This window comes from Asparagus officinalis, chromosome 5, assembly GCF_001876935.1.
Source record: "Asparagus officinalis chromosome 5, Aspof.V1, whole genome shotgun sequence".
NCBI classification, from domain to species: Eukaryota; Viridiplantae; Streptophyta; class Magnoliopsida; order Asparagales; family Asparagaceae; genus Asparagus; species Asparagus officinalis.
Window position 1 is genome coordinate 99,755,267 of NC_033798.1, and position 20,239 is coordinate 99,775,505.

A 20,239-nucleotide genomic window follows, 5' to 3' on the forward strand; every position below is an offset into this window, starting at 1 on the left:
GCAACCGAAGCATACAAGTATAATGAAAGAGCAGGGAAATAAAAAAGTTGGGATCCTCGACTAATACTAATATTTTTTAATGAGAATTGTGAAGAATTGGGAGGGGGGTCCACAAGGATGGTTAGGAAAATGAAAGGTCATGATGAAAATGAAAGACTAGGATCTCTTTATTAGGAGACATTAGGAGCTTTTTATTAGTAGAGGATCTCAATCCAAAGTAAAAGTTTCCAAATAATGAAACGTGATCGATGCTCGTAACTCGTTTTGTAATGTCTTGTGACTGTAGATTTAGAAAGAGAAAAAGAAAAGGAAGGATAAAACAGCTCATTGCGTCTTGGGTCCAATAAATATTTTCCTCCTTCCCATTTTTACCCCTCTCATTGAAATTTTTCTGATTTCTCCCCTTTCTCTCCCTCCTCTCTCTCTTCAAAGGTTGAAAGGAGAGAGAAAGAAACAAAGGGAAAGGGAGGAAAAAGAGCTCCTCTTCTCTCATACAAGCGAAATGAGATAAAAAAGGCTGCAATTTTCTAAACTCTAAAACCCCTATTCCTCAAAAATCCCCAAAGTTCTTCCCAAAATACTCCCCAAGATTTCGAGAATTTGTATCCCCGTTCTGATCGCCAAGTTTGCTCCTTCGGTTGGGGGGATTTGAGAGAGGATAATGTCCTCAGCTCCAACCGGGCTTCCATTGAGGGAGGCATCGCATCAGGAGTCGGATAATTTGAGGTTTTCTAATCTAAGAGGGGTTCGATGGAGAGTTGATCTAGGGATTCTTCCGTCGTCTCCGCCCGCTTCGATCGAGGAGCTTCGTCGTGTTGCTGCTGATTGCAGGAGGAGGTTAGGTTTTATGGGTTTTTTTTTAATCCTGCTTGAATTGTGATTATAACTCATCCTATCTAGGTTTTTGTAGATTCAATATGTTATTTGGTATTTTTCACTTGGCCATGTTGTCTCGATTTTTGCTTTGTTTGAATGCAATATAGATATCCAAAAATATTTAACTTTTTTTTATTAGTTTTGATAAGTTGGAACTATTAGATAAAATTTATAGTTGTTCTCATCTTTTTTTGAACTGATAGTTGTTCTCATCTTGTATGAAGCGAAATAAGGATGAGGGATTTAGCCAAGTTCTTTTCTTTGTAAATTTCTGTTTGATTTATCATAGTGAAGTTTTGCGGATCTTTCTGTAGGTCTGTTGTTATACTTAATATTGACTTTAAACTAGAGGGAATAGTTTGATTATCTTGTTAGATGCCGTGCTTCTTTGGTTTTCAATCTTTGAAGAAATTGGGATTTGTAAATAATCACTTTTAATATTCCTCCTTTTTTCTGGGAGATAGCTTATTGCTGTAAGTTATGCAGGGTATTCATCTCCTATATAGATTTCGAGTGGGAGGTAACTTGTATGACATTGATGAATGAGTTTGTTTCCTGCTAATGTTCATATTTTTTTGCTATCGTCTCTTTTCATTTGATGCCTATATTTTTGGTAGGAGATGGAATAAATATTTGGTTTACATCTTTTCGTTTGCTATATGCTGTTTCTGCTGTACAATGTGTAATTGTTTTGCAGTTTCCATTAATTTTTTGAATTTACTTCAAACCAAATTCTTGTTGATTGCCAAATACAAGACACTTCGAGTAGTTCCGCTTCACCCATTTAACTCTTATGAATGATTCAGTTATGTTTATCTTGCATATGTTTTGACTAGAAATATGTCTGATTCTTCTATTTAAAGGTATGCAAGTCTGAGGCGGCATCTACTCATTGACCTTCATCTCCCAAAAGATGGCAACAGATCTCCTGATCTTACTATGGACAACCCTTTATCTCAAAATCCAGGCATGCTACTTGTTGACTTTTTATCTCGTTAAATTTAAATGGATCGTATGTAAGATGTCTTCCTTTTCTCCTTCCATTTTACTTTTCTGTAGATTCTTCTCCCATTTTTGTTTTAGCTATTTTCAATTATGACCTTGCAACTATTTGGTCATAAATTAATTCACCCTCCACGAGTCCAAAGAACACTTCAGATCCTATTACTGTTCAGAAAAGGGTGTTTTATTATTCAATTGCCAAGTTAACATGTTAATGTTGTTCTATGTAAACTTTCAGATAGCACATGGGGTCGATTCTTCCGAAATGCAGAGTTGGAGAAATTGGTTGACAATGATTTGTCACGGTTGTATCCAGAGCATGAGAACTATTTTCAGTCACCGGCATGCCAGGCCATGTTAAGAAGAATATTGTTGGTATGGTGCCTTAGACACCCAGAATATGGATATAGACAAGGTATGCTATTAAGACCTGTTAAATGGTTATTATGCAGCAGATTTTTATGTTTCATTTTGTAAATATTGTATTGTAATTGTAGAAGTTTTCAATGCTTTGTCCATACCATGCCTATCATCTTACCCGACAATACGGGGCAATAGATAGTGTAACTCCGCTGAAAAATAAGGGGACCAAATTTTACTACTGTTTATATCATATTGTTTATGATTTTTTTCTTGACAAGGGATAACCATCATTATAGAGTAGCTTTTGCCGTAATAGCATGGCTAAGAAGCCTGAGAGCCTCCATCATCTTGTAACTTATCATCAGTACCATCCTTATCCCAAGAAAATGGGGTAATAGATGGAGCACAGCTCTTCTGAATGTTTGCTCAACTAAAGGGATGGCCAAATTTTAATGATTGGTTCCCAATATTGATTGTAGCAAGTAGGAGATAAGTTTGCACAATCAAGGAGCACTCATTATACTGCAGAGAAGAGTCTAGACAGAGAGTTCAAATTATCTCCCTAGACACCATGCTAACCCTAGGTTCAGAGGGATACATGCTATCATATTTGTGATTCTATACCGTTCAAAAACATATTTTGCACCATTCATTTCATAGAGCATAATGGACTTTGATCAAAGACCTAGCTAAGATATTTAGGCTGTTAGTTGAACATGAGGAAGGGATAATCAAATGGAGAAAGAAACTTGTAAAGAACACCTGGAAGAATTTTGATAGAAGATCTAAAGCATCAATATTTCTTTATGGATTCCATGCCGTGTTTCACACATGTCGGACAGACGCGCTACATGTGCATGCTATGGATACCATGTTCGACACACCTACTGGTGCCATAAACCAAAATTTCAATATTTTGGGTTCAAAGTTTTGAAGTGGACACTGTTTGGTCTTTTAGGTTTAATTGGTTTAGGTTGTAACCCAGTTACTGAACAATTGCTAAATATCACTTCCTACATATGTTACATTGTAACAAAGTTCTGTGTGTTTATATCCATATTCATATCCATACCTGTCCACGTCTTTATGCAACATAGGGTAAAATGATTTCTTCTTGTCTTTGTATTTAGTTTACACAATCATATGTTTGTAGAATGTCACTATACTCTTTTGTCCATGCCTTAGAACTTTTCTTTAGTATTTCTTTTATGTTAAGCATAAAAATTTGTCCTGATATATCACTATCTGAAATAGGAATGCATGAACTATTGGCTCCTCTACTCTATGTGCTCCATGTTGATCTCAAATACCTGTCTCAAGTCCGAGCACTTTATGAAGACTGCTTCAATGATGAATTTGACGAGATGAACTTTCCCGAGGGTGACCTCGTCTCCAACTACCGATTCACGAAGTCGTCTAGCTGGGATTCTAGGAGTGACAGTGATAACTTTCCAGAAGACTACCCCAAAGTCACCAGCCTTGATGATCTTGATCCAGAAACCAAGGAATTGTTCTTGCTAAGTGATGTCTATGGAGCTGAAGGCGAGTTAGGTGTGATCCTTTCAGAGCGATTCATGGAGCATGATGCATATTGTATGTTTGATGGTCTGATGAGTGGGGCTCGTGGAGTGGTTGCAATGGCCGACTTCTTCACCCCTACTCCTATGGTTGGATCTAGCACAGGCTTACCTCCTGTGATTGAAGCCTCAGCAGCTTTGTACCATCTGCTATCTATTGTAGACTCTTCTCTCCATAGCCACCTCGTTGAGCTTGGTGTTGAACCCCAGTATTTTGCACTTAGGTGGCTTCGTGTCCTCTTTGGCCGGGAGTTCTCTCTTGATGACCTCTTGCTAATATGGGACACACTTTTTTCTTCTTCAAATATTTCTTCTGTAGAGAATGAACATGAGTGCAATTTCAAAATCTTGTGCTCTCCTCGTGGAGCCTTCATTTCGGCCGTGGCTGTTTCAATGCTTCTTCACTTGAGATCTTCTTTATTAGCAACAGAGATAGCCACCTCTTGCCTCCAGAGATTGCTCAACTTTCCAAAGAAAGTAGATGTTAAAAAACTGATAGAAAAGGCAAAGGCTTGGCAGTCTCTTGCTCTTGAGGCAAACGTCATGTCTCCACCAGAGAATAGTTCAAAGCGAGAGGTTAGCAGAGCCAGGAGCATTCCAACTGATGCATGTTCGCCTAAAACTCCAAACCAGTCGTTACCTGATAGTTATTGGGAGGAGAAGTGGAGAGTGCTTCATGAGGAAATATCATCTCCAAAGAATGGTAGTCATCCAGTGTCACATGGAAAGATAAAGAAACTATTAGGAGATAGGTTTGGCTTAGCGAGGACTGGGTCATATCCCTCAGCAACTAAAAGGGATTCTCGGTCTTCTACTGTTAGGCGTAGACTTCTTGATGATTTTACTGATGCAAATAATAACCCGAAACCTAATGGAGTTCCAGAACTTGCTAAGGAAAATGAGCCTCGCCCTCTAGACGTGGACAGAGAGAAGTCTCTACCTGATGAACCCACTGATCAATCTGTTGCAGGGAGGTTGTCTGATTGTACGACAGAAGAAACATGCTTGAGCGGAGAGAACTCTTCTGTGTTCTCTACAGCTAATAGTCCTCATATTATGGAAAATGACCCTGATAATGATTCGGAGAAGAGTAGTCTTACTTCAAATTCTTCTGTCGCAGACAATGATGAAGACACCAATCAAGTGGAAGATAATCAAGATGTGGAATCTACCTGTTCTACTAATGCTACTGCTGCTTGCACAAGTGAAATTGTACCTGTTAAAGATGGAGAAGTGAAACAGGGTGCAGGATTAAAGGATAGGAAGCCACTATCTGGTAAGTTACAGTGGTTTTTAAGGTTCGGCAGAAGCTCTGGTGAACCAAACTCGGAGAAAGGGGCATTAAATGTTGAAAATGTCTGTAATCAAAGTAATGGGACTTCAACTTCAGAATGCAAGTCTTCTGGAGATACTGCAAGGATAGAAGTTGGAGACAAGAAAGTGATGGGCACCCTGAAGAACCTTGGACAATCCATGATTGAGAATATTCAGGTATAGCATTTATTTGTTAATATTATTGTTCAAATGGGTTGCATTTGCTTGTTCTAATACTTTTTGACTTTTTCTTTTGCTGATTATCTGATTTTTACCAGATGAAACTTAATATTTTTGCTAACTGTATTCCAATTTTTTGTACACCTCAAGGTTGGTTGGTGTTTTGTCCAGGGATTAATCGCTTAAATTGCTATGCTGCTTTGAAATCTTTTGATTTTCGTAGAACCTTCAAATGACGAAATGAATAGCATGGACTGATTCTTTTCGAAACATTTTCAGATAGATTTTCTTTAGCTTTTGCTTTTATTTTTTATTTTTTTTGGAAAAAAGGGTAAAAGCGACTCTTACGTGGATTCATCATTCAACCCTGTTTCTTGCTCAGGAATTTTAACAGATCTTAACCATCAAAAGGTCACTGTAGTATTTAACTGTCAAAACCTTTTTTTCTGTATTATGCAGGTGATTGAGTCGGTCTTCCAGCAAGATCGAGGCCAAACTGGCAACATTCTTGGGAGCAAAGGGCAGGCCAAAGCAATGGCAGCCCTCAAGGAACTCCGAAAAATTAGTAACATATTGTCCGAGATGTGAGGTTAGCTGTGTATTTAAATTTATGTACGCATATTGTAATTACCATTCTTCTTGGCCTAGCAATAAGAAGAGAAAAAGTGCTTCTAGGCCTATTTTCCTTTATCTCTAGTCATCACTATGATGTAAATATCCTCAATTCATGAGTGAGGTCTTTCATTACTATCTTCGCATTCCTTGTAAACTCTCTGATAAGAACAAGAAGTGACAGTTTTGTAAGTTAAATGTATACTGTCATTTTAAGAATAAATTTTGGGAATGATCTTAGTATTTACTATTTAATAATATGCGTCCTTTTGCATTTAAGAAGCAATGGTACATGCAAGTTATTTAATTAACATGTTAAAATAGTTCAATCTTTGATCTCTTTTGAGTCTTGAAGTATTTTGTATAAAATTTCCTAGCTAAAGTTTATAAATTTTTTCTTCTTGTTATTCTGACTCATCAAAGTTCGTGTGAATTCCATGCTGGTTTTGATTTCTTCGAATCAAGGACAGGATAATAATTTTTTTTCCTCATAATGGTACCTCCAGTATTTCAGAGGACACTCCATTAATATTAATGGTTTTCGCTTGTGGTACAGATCAATTGCAAGCACTTAATTATGTTTAGGGTACGCAATTATCTATCAGTGTGTCTTTTGTTCCTAATCCAGTACCTTTGTCAGAGTACACAATCGGGGACCAGCTTATGCTCTCTTCTACACGTATGCTTCTAAATGACGTTGTCTTATCTTACCAATTATGGCATTATTACAGTTGTTAGGTCTGGATCTGTGCATGCCTCAGGTTACATTTGCCACAATGAGTTGCCAATTCCTTTATAAAAACACTGACAATAAATTGGGATGGGTTTGCCTGTTCTTTTGTGCAATTCTTTCTTTTTCAAATAATGTTAATTTAACCAGCAGTGGCTTGCACCCCTTGAAGCTCCTTGGATGGTGAAAAGAAAGCAGGGAAGAGATCCTGGCCTAATTTCCTTCCATTAAGATGATGCTATCTGCCAATTTGACTTGGGTTTTAATGAGCTGGTCTGAGCTTGATCCGATCCGAGGGAAAATTGTTCAAAAGATCATGTCCACTGTGATCCGAAAAGATAAGTATTCTTGGGTCATTACCCTAGTGATTTCAAAATTTACCGATCTAAGAGTTGCTATCTTTTGGATGCAATGTGTTTACTGGAAATGTGTTTACTGGATTTGTTCTACTGGATACTTTCTACGCTCTGAGACTAATGAAAAGATATTTGTCGTCGTGGGTGTGGTCTTTGTAGATTCAATAGCTTATGGCATATTGGTATTGCATCGATGCGTTCTATTTGGAACAAGAATCAAACTACAAATGAATAAGGGTCATCAGCCGAGAATTTTTTGCTGCCTGTGTCGTTGAGAATGCGATTGGATAATTTTGGCTGCTTGTGTCAATGGGAAAGCAATTATTTGGACTCTGGAACAGTAGGGCGTGTACAAAATGGATCATAAATTGTTGGCACGACGTGTTTTCTGGTTGAGGAAATTTAAATTAAGTAGAAAACTGACGAAAATGAGGAGAGAGAGAGAGTCCAAAAAAAAAAATAGCGAACTCTAGAGGAGATGATGAAATAGAGGCTGGAGATGCATGAGTTAGGTGCAGTATGAGCAGGGAACAAGATGCCACCTGCGAGAATCAACAGCAAGGGCAAATTGGTTAAATACAGAGGGGGAGAGATCGCTTTCAAATAGCCTCAAAATCGACGGGCTAGTATCAAACTATTAAGATTTGAAATTCTAGATCAATTCAGTATTTGTATCTAAAAGTTTACTCTTTCTGCAGTAGGAGGATAAATCGAATCACCAAAAGACTGAATGATTGAAAACTAGGAGGAAAAAACAACCAAAACTACGAACATGTTTAATCGTGTCAAAGAAAGCATAAAAAGAATGAACGAACAGTAAGCTTGACATAATCTTTTATAGGGATCTGTATTCAATATATATTAACGTCAAACTGGGTTCTCTTTATAAAATGAGGGTAAAAGGTTAACTGAAGTAAAGACGAGGCATCTCATATAGGCAAAATTAGGCTTTATAACAAAAACTTCCATAACACGAGACGTCATTATTTTGAATCTAATTCGATCTGATCCTCCCACCAAAATCATCTAATGAAAACATTTAGAAAACGGACTCACTTCACTGTCATCTCCGGATAATATCAAGCCATAGACGTTCATTGTGTAAACGCTTATATCAAGCAAAAACATCAACCGATGTTGAATGTTTTCACCTAATGCAACTCCACGTGCATGCCAATCGAAGACATCGCCTAGAGGCTCTAAGAATTTTATCCAAACTTCCAGCTCATCTAGATGGTTTATTTTTCATTCTCACATCATACATTATGCGTGTTTAAACATACATGCTGACATTGACAAAGCAAGGATTAAATGTATTATTACAAAAAAGAGGAACTGATGGATAAGGCCGAAGGCAATATATATATTAGGATGAGCGTCAAGATGTCCAACCAAGACCTCAGTAGATCCCAGGAAGGATTCTGTAAGGCACCTTATCGCAATACATCTTCCAGTACTTTTTGTACCTGAAATTGCTCACCAAACAAAAGAAATGATGTTGCTTGACATTAGTACATCGAATAAATGGAGCACACTATCCTTATGTGGCAACAGCATAGCTATGCAAGATTTTTCGAATATTGATAAAGCATAACATAAGTATATCTTAGAAAATGCTGGTTAAGCTAGTGGAAAGTTTATGGATGTACTTGAGAAGATTGCAAGAAATCATGTTAGCCCTGAATCTAATATAGAAAATCTTAAGATCATAAGGGAGCACTACATGTCTAAGTAAATTCTAATTTGATGTATTATTTTCTTATGAGTAAATTCTAATTTGACATATTATTTTCTTATGGGGAATCTCACTTGGTTTGAGATTGTCTAGTGAGGTATGAGCGTGTGGGCAGAGCTGTCTGGCTAGTTGTAGGTGAAATGTAAGGGGGATGAAGTCAAAATTGAGACCGTTAACCCAAAATATCACTTGTATGTTTATGCTGAAAACAGCAACAATCCTAACGGATAGAAGAACTAATTGAATAACCAAAATAAAACATAGTGATACCATAACAACAATAGCTCATGTGTTCACGACATGCATGCTAATGATGACAACTTTCAGATCACTTAAACTGTGTATCCACATATAATTGAATTTTCGACAGGTCAAATTTTATAGAAATGGGTTCAGCAAACTTACTTCGATGAACAACGATCATCATCCCTCTTGGCTCGGTCAACCAGGAGAATGGTCAGAAACATAACATAGAAATAGGGAATGAACTGAAAGAGATCAAGCAAAGAAACAAAATCAGAAATGTCCTGCAGAATGAGGATTAATCTTGAATACCCCATGTATCAGAATGGAACATGCTTACATGGTTAAAAAGGGCTGGTACACTCCAACAAAATGCAGCTGCAATCTCTGGTGCATAGTGGAAGTGACGAGCCAAACCCCACCTATCAAAACCAATCATTAGAGTTCAGGCTGGAACACACGGGGGGAAAAACACACTTCCCATGTAACATAATTCCACACTTGGCAGGGCATAATTTGATCCAAGAGGTATTCAGATGGAACTGGAATTCAACTACAGAGTCTTGTGTTTTGATACTAGAATTTAGAATCTTATTCTAATATGTTGAAAAGAAAAAAAGTTCTCTTAGAGCTCACCATCCAGAAGTCAAAAGAAGGCTGGTTTTTGTTTCCCCTTTTGTGGTAGTATAGGATGCCACTATCTGTAACAATTAACAAAAAGCAAATCAGGAAAAGAAAAGAAAGATAGCAAAGAAATTCAAAATAAAAAATACTGAAAGATACATGAATGAAAGATGCACAAAATTTTAAAAAATGTTGAAAACTGCTATATCATGAAAAAGTTTTTGGACCTTTGATGGAGCTTTTCCCCAGATGAGACATTTCCCATTTGTTCTACGAAATTCTTGTCTTTGTCTGTCACAATCATAGTTTATATATATGCACAGAAGACCCGCTACAAGTATGGAGAGAGCAAGCTGCAGTACAATAAATATAAAGAGCATGAACTCCTAAACATACACGAGTCTGGAAGAGTGATTAAACAAATAATCATTTACTCATGTTCATCCACTAAGGAGACATTTTCTTCCACATAAGTTTCAAATGGATATATGTTTACCTCATTACCCAGATGTACAGGATGGTTGACAAGATACATCCCAGGAGAAGTATAGACTGATGGGACCCACACTAAACAACCCCAGCAAATATAGAATCCAGCTGATGAATACCAAATGGAAACAAAATTATCAGGATTAGACAATTCATGGCAAACAAGGAATAGAAACATGTGTGATTAGAATAGTTTGACGATGGAAAGAGTACAAACCACAAAGTCATAACTAGATTTGTAGATCATATATGTTATTGGACACTTCTATTCTCCGACTATCTGAAGTGGATTTTGATGTTAATCACATTTTTTTGAAGTAAGATTAGAAATGGTAAGAGATTGAGCTATTAAGTTTAGAGGTGTTATGTATCACACTAGTAATTATGGCTTTGTTAACTGATGTACGACAGTCATCGCTGTCGATTTTATGCCATTGGGATCTTCTCGGAGATGAATCATGTTGGCAGATACTACATATTATATACAATCCATCTTTCCCCTTATTTCCTTTGGTGTTTCAAATATGCTTACCTAGTAATAACTAATTTAGGGAGGAATATAGTTAAATCCTTCAGGCATCTTGAGTTTTTCTCCATACAATTGACCTCAGTTGTATACGGATATTAATACCTCATATACAATCATAAGATTCATAGCATACTTTACTTTACAACAACATACTCAAAGAGACAGGAACCGTAAGATATTATTAAGAAAATGGAGAATCTATGTTGGCATATAGAGAAAATTCATCTCCTCAACTTGATGGAAGTAAACCCCCAAAGAGAAGCTAGAAAGATTTGAAATATATACAAAGAACTAGAGACTTGGTTTCTTAAGTTGGTTTAGAGTAATAATGCTGCAAATATTTAAAACTTCGGAATTAACATGACCACATTTTTATCAGACGTTAGGGAAGACTTTTCTTTAATGTTCAATCCCAAATATGGCACAACACACATTTAAACAGACCACCCAGAGATGTGTGCTTACCTCTATCATGAGCAATATCCATAGTGCACCAGTATCCAGCTTCCCACCAAAAGAACTTAGTGATATATACCAGCATCAGTACAGTATTTACAAGCATAGAATCAGCCACTCTCCCGTTCATTTCATACTGCGATGACAAATAACTTTATTAAAAGTCATACCATGTAATTATCGTATTTTAGATAACACCCATTTTTTTGTAATATCATCATAGGAAAACATAAATCCTATTTGGTCTATTTCGCAAACAGTTATACATAGAGATTAGTATGCAACATATGAGCATAATCTGCCAAATTGACGCTCTATATGCTGTGCATTAAATTCACTGTCGTCTACAGCACCAGTCAGTAGCATACCTTCATAATTTGGTAACTGCGGAATTACTTGATGTCAGTTGAGGAATTTGCTTTCTCATTCTTTACGGCCATACATATACATTTAAAGGTAATTGAAAGAATAAATGTATTAAGCACCAAGAATGTAGCAGCATTAAATAAAAGATACAAAGTCTATGAATAATCTGAAGATAGATAGCAATAAATTTCTTCGCATATGTCAAATAACACATAATGAAGAGTTTTAAGATATGATTTTTTAACGATAAGAGTGATATTAAGGATGATCTACATCAAAACATTAAGAAAGATGTGAATTAATCCAACCACATGTCTCTTAATCAAATTATATGACCAGTCTCTCCAAAGGAAACATTTTAACAACTTCAGTGGCGATTTACTGATCTTATACAACTTTGACATCTTTCTAAGTGAAACCATGAAAGATAGACATGATACAAGTCAATTTCAACTGCAAACCTCTAGAGATTTTGCATTATAATAAGGGTTTTTACATCAAAACGACCATTACTTTTACCTAAATTGATACTTACCACATTCAAAGTTTTTTTTAATGTAAACCACTTTTACTTGCTAACATGTTTGCAATGTCACACCTTTTTTAATGTTCACCCACGAAAAATCAGATATTTCCATTTTACCCCATCTTCTTCCTTCCAATCCCTAACCTCCTCCATCCTCCTATTTTATAAACCCTAATCCTAATCCTAACCCATGGCCGTCACCTTCCCCAAAACTCTAACCCTAACCCATGGCCGCCACCTCCGCCAAACCCTAACCCTAATCCTAGTTTCAAGTTGGAAGGAATGGGAGAGTGGGAGGAAGAGGGAGGATTAGAGAGAGGGGGAGGGGAGCTGGGGAAGGAGGGACAGGGAAGACGAGGAGAAGAGGAGGATGTTGTGAGGAAGGAGATGGAAAAACAAGAAAATGGTGAGGGCAAAATAGTCATTTCACGTATTTTTTGGTTGAAAACCGGCTTGGGTGTGACATTGCAAACATGTTAGAAAGTAAAGGTGGTGTACATAAAAAAAACTTTAAAGGTGATAAGTATCAATTTGGATTAAAGCAAATGTAGTTTTGATGTAAAAACCCTTATAATAATAAAGATGTTTGACAGATACAACACATTGTTCATTTTATTTTATTTTATTTTTCGTTTTTAAGAGTTGAAGTTTAAATTGAAAACAGAGAAAACAAGATCAATACTTACCTGTTTGATGCAATACGTCACAGCAAGAACAGCCCAGGACATCATCCCGAACCGACAGTTTGTGAGAACCTTAATATCAAAGTTTTTGCCAATGCGAGGATACAACTCCATTCCCTGTGCACAGGGAAAAAGGTAAACTAAGTATAAGATTCAACAGACAGTTGTAGGATCGACACTTTATCATGTAAATTAACATTTGGAATTATATTTTAAACATGACGTTTAGAATAATTGTATATGCGAAGCGCCAATATTTTTGACACATTATGTTTGACAGTTGAATTTGTATCTCATTAGAATCAATGGGACCTAGAACTATCTTCAATTACCTCGCTCATAAAATTTTGATAAAAAAAGATATAGAATAGAAGAAATGATGCCAAATTCCCAGAGACTATGTAATTTTTTATTTTAAATCTTAAAAAATACCATTGCCAACTATAGCTCATGCTTTCTTTTAGTGAACTCATGCTAATGTTATTAGTAATAATATGGTTTACCAACGATATTGATAGTTAATAATATGGTTACAAACTATCAATTAATGCCGGATTGTGTTACCAACTTACCATAAAATGGTCAGTCAGCCAGAATATTCTAATAATTTTCAACTTTAGGGATTCTGTTCATTTTAACCTAACAACTCTCCAAGCTACTTCACGCAGTATCCATTAAATTGGCCTTGAACATCAAATCATACATTTTTGAAGATCAAATTCTACCAGAAGTCATGCCATGTTCTAACTGCTAGTTGCTAATCTATAAGATTATCTCTGGGATGGTAGAATAGAATTAATTCCACCCCAGACTAAAAAATATGCGATAAATCATTATAAAATAAGGAAAATAAAAAGAAAGCAACAAATGATTCTACCATAATGGTGAACTTATCAACACAAATGCTGACTGAAATTTGAAAATACATGTCAAACTCACCCAGTAGAAATCAATTATCAGGTTGCCAGATGATCCAGAATCAGTAGAAGATGGTGCCATGTGACCCTTTAAAAAAGACAAATTTTAAGAGTGAAATACATACCGATAACTAAAGACAAAGTTTAAAAAGTATGCTCACTTTTAAGTACAAGAAGACACAGAAGAATAGGCTCCCAACTGTAAGTGCAGCCAGAATTTCTCCCAGATGGTCATACACAATTGCTGGATCAAATATTCCAAACCTGTATAACCAAAAATTTAAGAAAACATCTACTAATGGGTAGGATAACAAATTATTCTAATTGAAATATGTTGCCCACAACGTTGAGCACATATGTTTGACAGTCAAATACCAGAAACAAAAAGTGACTGGGAACTTGACAATTCCTTCAGCATACTCCAGTTAGAATGGAGAACAGTGGAAAGCTCTCAAGTCTCAGCAACTATTAGAAATAATTTATAGTGTACTAGCCCTACCTTTAGTCCCACATAGGTGGGAGTATGAGAGATTTGAGGCTTTATGAAGTAAAGCCTAGGAGAGCAAAAAGTGCTGCACTTTTTGGCAGTGGATTTAGCCAAACCACGAGTTGCTCTCAGTGGGTCCCACAACTTACACCGTGCCGACGGGCTTGCGGACCCGGGGCGTGACATACAGTGACACAATGTTGCAAAAATGCAGCATAATTTGTGAAGTGGAAATAAACACTAGCATGAGTGAAAATAAAATTAGTAACCATCAAAGTATACGTGCAACTGGTCATTAAGAACAGAGAAGTGGATGCAAGACATAGGTCACTCAATTCATCATTCGAAAGAATTTTGCTGCCTAAGCTATTACGTAAAGGTTACAGTTCATTATTCAGAAAAAAGTTATAGAAATGACTGGAAAACACAAAGTTCAGATCAGTGTTCCTGAGGCGTAACTGATGCGGCAAAGAGCTTTTCATGGTGGGGAAAGGGGGACCTATGTTCAAGTCCAGGTCATAATCCTTTTCCAATAAACTAGTGTGCACCCCGTGCAAAGCACGACCTCCTATTTTTTTAAGCACTGCATTTTGAACTTGTCTCCCTCTAAGTTTTGATACATTTGATTTAATCATTATATGCTTAAAATTAGAAATCATATCTACTCCTCTATGCTTAAAGAAGAATCCAAATTTTAATACATTTGATTTAGAAATCAAATCTACTCCTCTATACTTAAAGAAGGATTCAAGTTTTAATACATTTGATTTGCTTTAAAGTTTATGATACAATAAAATACTGTAGCATGAAAAGTAACTTCAAATACGAAGGAGTATATTTGATTTACTGTTTATGCTACAGTAAATTACATAACCAGTAACTTCGAGTGCAGAGGGCAAATTTTTACTGTTTATGCCGTAGTATCCATTGTAGCATTTACTGTAGTGTGAACAGTAACTCTTTGGATTCTCCTATAGAGGAGTAGATAAGAGCACTGTTTCCACCTTGCACGAAGTGATTGCTCACGACATGTAGTTAAAATGATAATTATCAAATACCAATGCAGATTTGAAAATAAATATCTTTAATACTTTCTGATTTTAGTGATAACTGTGTCATTCTCCCTTCACCAGATATTTGCACAAGGGCCCACTCGAAGAGAGACAGTTGCCCAGCAACATATAAATGATCACCAAGCACCAGGAGTGATTTTATGTCTCACATCTGGTATCTATAAAATTTACATTGCAGACCCGATTCTAAATAGGATAATGTAGTGAAACAAACATTAACCCTGCAGCTACCCTAAAGCCATTAATCTAGCTGAATATGTAAAATGACTAAAATCATCTTTCTTCATAAACAAATTTACGATCTTTTAAAAAAATGCATAAGAAATAAATGAAAAAGCGCAAGCTCAGAATGATAAGCAAGAGATCAAATGAAACAATCTATCGTTGAGAAGTAGAAATGTCAACAATTAAGCATATTGGGACATGTCTTACCACCAAAGGCTGATATAAGTTATTAGTGTTACTGCATACGCTTGCAACCCATTTGCCTGCAAAAATAGTATAGTAATGATGACATAGGTTTGCATCTTGAGTTTGCCAAAATAAGTTCCCAAGAAAAAGAAATTAGATGAACATGCAATATGTGTTCTGAGCTTTGGATAATTGCATCGTGATGCATCTTGCTTAGAGTGACATAAGCAAGAATAGATAGTTGTGACAGCATGATATGGACTCTCAACTGGTTACTTATTGCAAGCAGAGGTTATATTAATGGTCACAGGGCGTGGAAACAGTTTGAGCAAGGAGGTTTTGCCAACTATGATTTACCAAAACTTTTATATCATGGTATGTCACAAAGAAAAGAAAAGAAAAGAAAGGAGAAAAAAATAAGCAAGACGGTGTATAAGAAATGACACTTCTAATGTTTCATTTCAACTAGATTTTGGCAGTGCTAAAATAGCACGGAATAAATATAGCATCATTCTTTGACACTCTAGAAATAATTTTGAGTCAACCCCATTGCAAACCTTATAAACGGGTATTTGTCCTGTAGGAGAGATTGGACCTTCAACTCTTTTTCCCGGTAATGCAAGTTGAAGAAAAGCTTCAAATGCACCAAAAGCAGCAATCAGTTTCCAAGCTGTGGGAGATGGAGTTGGCCAGATATCAACGAAACCTTGCAGTCCATGTTGCTTAAGATATCCCAAAGTTTGTAATATAGAACCATCGGCATGAACCATAGTGTACCATCTGCAATCCAGTACAACATCAAAAACAGATCTACACAACTGAAGCAACTGAACGATGACCCCAGAAAAAAAGAGAACGTAGAATGCAAAGTCAAGATTTAGCTTCAGAATTTATACTGCAGATCTGGGTGACATTTAACCAGACTACATTTCCACAAGGAAAAACAAAGGGCAGCAAAATGTCCTTAAGAAATAAGCTTCAGTGCATTCAGTCTTTAAGTTTTTTTTTTAAAAAAACATTGAGTCACATCCTGCAGAGATAAACAACAGAACTTCACAATATTTGGAGATCAGCTAAGTTTCATTCAGCATAGCACTTTCTTATTTTCACCTTTTCCGCTACTCTTGCTGAAGATTTGTTAACACTGTTTATCAATCATATAAAAGAAGCACAAACAAGAACATGCCTAAGCTTCAATTTATTAAGCAAAGCAGGGGGGGGGGGGGGGGGGGGGGAGCCTATTACGCTAATAAAAAGAATGTTAAGTTCCGAAATTTCAAGCTAAAAATGAGCTAACACCTCTTTTCAAGCTTACGTTGATTATTCTCTGAATCGTAATAACTCAGTTAACACCCATTACCAAACTTACGTTTTTCCCTACAAATTTGCAGAAACCCATCATTGCATGTACAACAATGTAAACACCAGGAAAGGGAGGGGGAAAAAAAGAACACTCTGAGAACCAGCAAAAACAAGATAGCACTTTGCCCATTCTAAAGAGTCACGCGCGTAAAATAAAGGAGATCGACGATTAGCTAGATCAAAAAAAAAATTAAGTGAAAGTATCTTTAAAACACCTCAGTCTCAGGTAAAATAATCTCATTAAAATACCATTATTTTCCAAAACTATCCAAATCACAGAATCCCATAAACCTAAGTCAAAATTATATTGAAAAAAATAATCTCCAACTTCGTGTACTTATTAAATTAGTTCCCATTTCAAACGGTAGACAACAGATCCATCCTCGCGAGAACTACTGCGCTTCAATAGAGGAATCCACGAATCTAGGTCAAAAAAAAATCAGGAAAAATTGGGGGGTTGATGGGGAGGGTTCTAAGAGGAGTGAAAAACTTACAATAGAATTACAAATGGAGGGCATAGAGTAAGGAGCGAGATCATAGAAGTGTAAGTGAGGACGGCTGAATGCACGGTTTTTGATGCTTCACCCATTTTCGATCTCTCTCTCTCTCTCTCAGAGATCGCCCTGTTTTCTCCCCCTTCAATAGAGACGGCAGAGGAGGGTTCAGCACTCACGAGCAGGTTTAATGAGGCGGAGGAGAACCTCTCTTCACGTGTACTGCACGTGTAATTTTTTTTTCCCCTTCCATTTTGATGTGCTTAAATTTACATAATTACTTTTATAGTTGAAGGAAGAGAGAAAGAGATGAATTTAGCAGAAACGACATAAATCACTATTAAAAAAAATATTAGAGGTTAATATTTTTTTTACTTACTTATGTAAATAGATATGGCCATATGGGATTTTCTCTGTCAAGGTAAAAAAATTGTGAAGAAGAAAACATATCGATCAGTTACGATAACCTTTTGCTAGCTTTACTCGTGCTAACAACATAATATATATATTTTTACCTTTATTTGTTAATAGAGGAGTTAAATATAATACATATAAACATAAAATTGACATATCTTAATTGGTATTATGGTGAGGTGTTATACGCAAAAAATGTTTGTTTTAGGATATTTTACTCTGCCTCTCGTTTTCACGTGGAAGAAAAGTCAATGAACCGTAGATGTGGGGCCCTTTTGATCACACCCTTCCACACGCTAGTTTAAAATTCTACTTCAATTTTCTTTTTCTTTTTCTTTTTTCACTTTTGTTTTTCTTTGATTGATTTTTTGCGCATTTATGATGGTGACCATTCGTGCTTCGGTGAGTATTATTTTTACAGATAGGAATTATCAATTATGTGTTGCCACGAGGAGTTTTTTCCCATTTCTCACATGGTTTCAAAATTTTCAGTCTTCCTGTAGTTATTTTACGATCTCAACATCGTCATAATATTCTTTAGTTCGTTTAAAATTTGCGTCTATGGATGATCATGTAAATTAAAATATGTTTTTATTTGTTAACTAAATTGAATGATAACTAACAAATGCTAACCATCTATCTAATATAAGGTCTTTTAAAATATTGAAATCGAAAAAAACATATTGTTAATGTTAGAAAAATGCTTTTTTCTTTTTTGTAAATACAGAATTTTACTAAAATTCATTTTGGTGCTTGAGGACAGCGCGGTCTCTCAACGTTACTATCCGATCTAATCCATGATAGACATCTCCCGCTTTTTTCCGGTATAGATATAGATATAGATTTAAGTATCACTCACCCATTCGATTGGCCCCGCAGATTAACCGTTATTTCTTAGTAGATTGGGGTCCGTACACAGCAATAAATCCTCTCGAGGCAAAGCGTTTTCATTTTTAAAATGAGCACGCGGCCCTCGCAAGCAGGTTGTGCTCGTCCTTCGTTAGTAGTAGAACAAAATCCACATGAACTCGAGGGCATTAAAATATCACGCACGAGCGTCGAAATACAAATGGAGACACAAAACTAATTAAAAAAAAAGAACGTACAGCTGGGATTTATTTGATTCTGAACTATTTGAATTATCTTTTTAACCCGAAAATTTTCTATTAAAAACTCTGTAAGACTTTTCCATCACCAACGCAATGATGTTATTAAAATTCAAGACCGTTCTTTCGGTGACAGTAACGTCTCGATTACACAGCACATAATCAAAAGCTGATCTAGAGTCAAATATCTTCAATCGTAGCCTTTAGATTTTGCGTCCATAATCAGAAGTATCAGCTAATAAAACCCAACCGAAATGCTATCTCAGCTCTGGCAAAGCTGATATCTCAACCTTGAGAATCCCGGGTTAAACATCCGACGCTTTTAAAACTCGAACACAACAAATCAGTATTACCACTTAATCCCGGGTTCAATCAACCTAGCATCCTATACATCTTTGGGAGCTAAACCTGAGAAACTTTAAGGAGAGGTTCAATTCAAATTTACCAAAATTCTGCATATTTTTCCAACCACAGTGGTGAAGCCATCTTCATTTATGCATGTACAGATCCAGCTACCAGCAGCCAGTCCCACCGTAATATAGCATGTTACTCGTTAAAAGCTCAAACACATATAAGCTTGTATACTCTTCTGATGAACAAATACATCCCCTACTTTTGCTTGTCATGTAGGTTCTCTACATAGTTTACATAATATATTACTGCTGTACATTCAAAGCCGGATCGCGTTCAAAGGCCATTAGAAAGATCAAAGTGGATAACTGTTGTGAGATGCAGAAGCTTAGTTCCATATGGAAACCAAAGCCTTAGCTCTGACTGCTCCATCTTTGCCATATTAAGGGCTCAATCTTCGTCATCAGATTCTCCTGCAGGCTTCTTTGATGTTCTCTTTTCCGGATTTCCTGTAGCCGACAAAAGTGAGATTCGATAGTAAACATAGACTTACTAAATGATAGCACATCGTAAACTTAGTAGACGATAATGCAGATATTGCGATATCTATTATATGAAATTGATTACAGATCAGAAGAAGCCCCCTTAATAAACTCTAGCAACAGAATTCACCCTTACTCCCAGATTTCTTGACCAACTGTCAACAGTCAACAGACTTATCACAAATGTTGAGTGAGTCAGAGAAAACCAGAATAGAAGCAAAATCCAGAGCCTTTCCTGTAATTTGCATCAATCTTCTATCAGCTTTGCCACCCTCGATCATGCCAAAATGCAAGGGAATATATATATTCGCAAAGCTGCCTGGTGTGGTGGCATAGTAGTAAAACCAATCATATGATATGATGAATGATTTAATGTGCCGGCTTCATAAATCCTCCTTCATTGTCTTCATACATGACATGC

The 20,239-nt window shown here is 36.3% G+C and overlaps 2 protein-coding genes across 2 annotated transcripts; one reads left to right on the forward strand and one right to left on the reverse strand.

Moving 5' to 3' along the window:
* Positions 407-6,184, forward strand: LOC109840366 (TBC1 domain family member 5 homolog B-like). Its single transcript, XM_020408988.1, has 5 exons — positions 407-837; positions 1,740-1,843; positions 2,117-2,293; positions 3,496-5,309; positions 5,772-6,184. Exons 1-5 carry the CDS (start codon positions 662-664, stop codon positions 5,898-5,900), a joined length of 2,400 nt encoding a protein of 799 aa, XP_020264577.1. The 5' UTR covers positions 407-661; the 3' UTR covers positions 5,901-6,184.
* On the reverse strand, positions 8,085-17,573 carry LOC109840367 (7-dehydrocholesterol reductase). The gene is made up of 13 exons (XM_020408989.1): positions 17,406-17,573; positions 16,107-16,329; positions 15,571-15,626; positions 13,740-13,842; positions 13,601-13,666; positions 12,665-12,778; positions 11,096-11,222; positions 10,109-10,209; positions 9,840-9,965; positions 9,625-9,689; positions 9,329-9,410; positions 9,151-9,233; positions 8,085-8,476 (listed from the first exon to the last, which is right to left on the reverse strand). The coding sequence occupies exons 1-13, from the start codon at positions 17,498-17,500 to the stop codon at positions 8,410-8,412; spliced, it is 1,308 nt and encodes a 435-aa protein (XP_020264578.1). The 5' UTR covers positions 17,501-17,573; the 3' UTR covers positions 8,085-8,409.

Bases quoted from the DNA above. Each gene is read 5' to 3' on its own strand.
- LOC109840366 (XM_020408988.1), top strand. From the start codon at position 662: ATGTCCTCAGCTCCAACCGGGCTTCCATTGAGGGAGGCATCGCATCAG. The intron at 838-1,739 runs GTTAGGTTTTAT...TTCTATTTAAAG, and splicing joins GCTGCTGATTGCAGGAGGAG to GTATGCAAGTCTGAGGCGGC. The intron at 1,844-2,116 runs GCATGCTACTTG...GTAAACTTTCAG, and splicing joins CCCTTTATCTCAAAATCCAG to ATAGCACATGGGGTCGATTC.
- LOC109840367 (XM_020408989.1), bottom strand. From the start codon at position 17,500: ATGGGTGAAGCATCAAAAACCGTGCATTCAGCCGTCCTCACTTACACT. The intron at 16,330-17,405 runs GTAAGTTTTTCA...ACTGGATTGCAG, and splicing joins CCTCCATTTGTAATTCTATT to ATGGTACACTATGGTTCATG. The intron at 9,690-9,839 runs GTCCAAAAACTT...TAATTGTTACAG, and splicing joins GGGGAAAAGCTCCATCAAAG to ATAGTGGCATCCTATACTAC.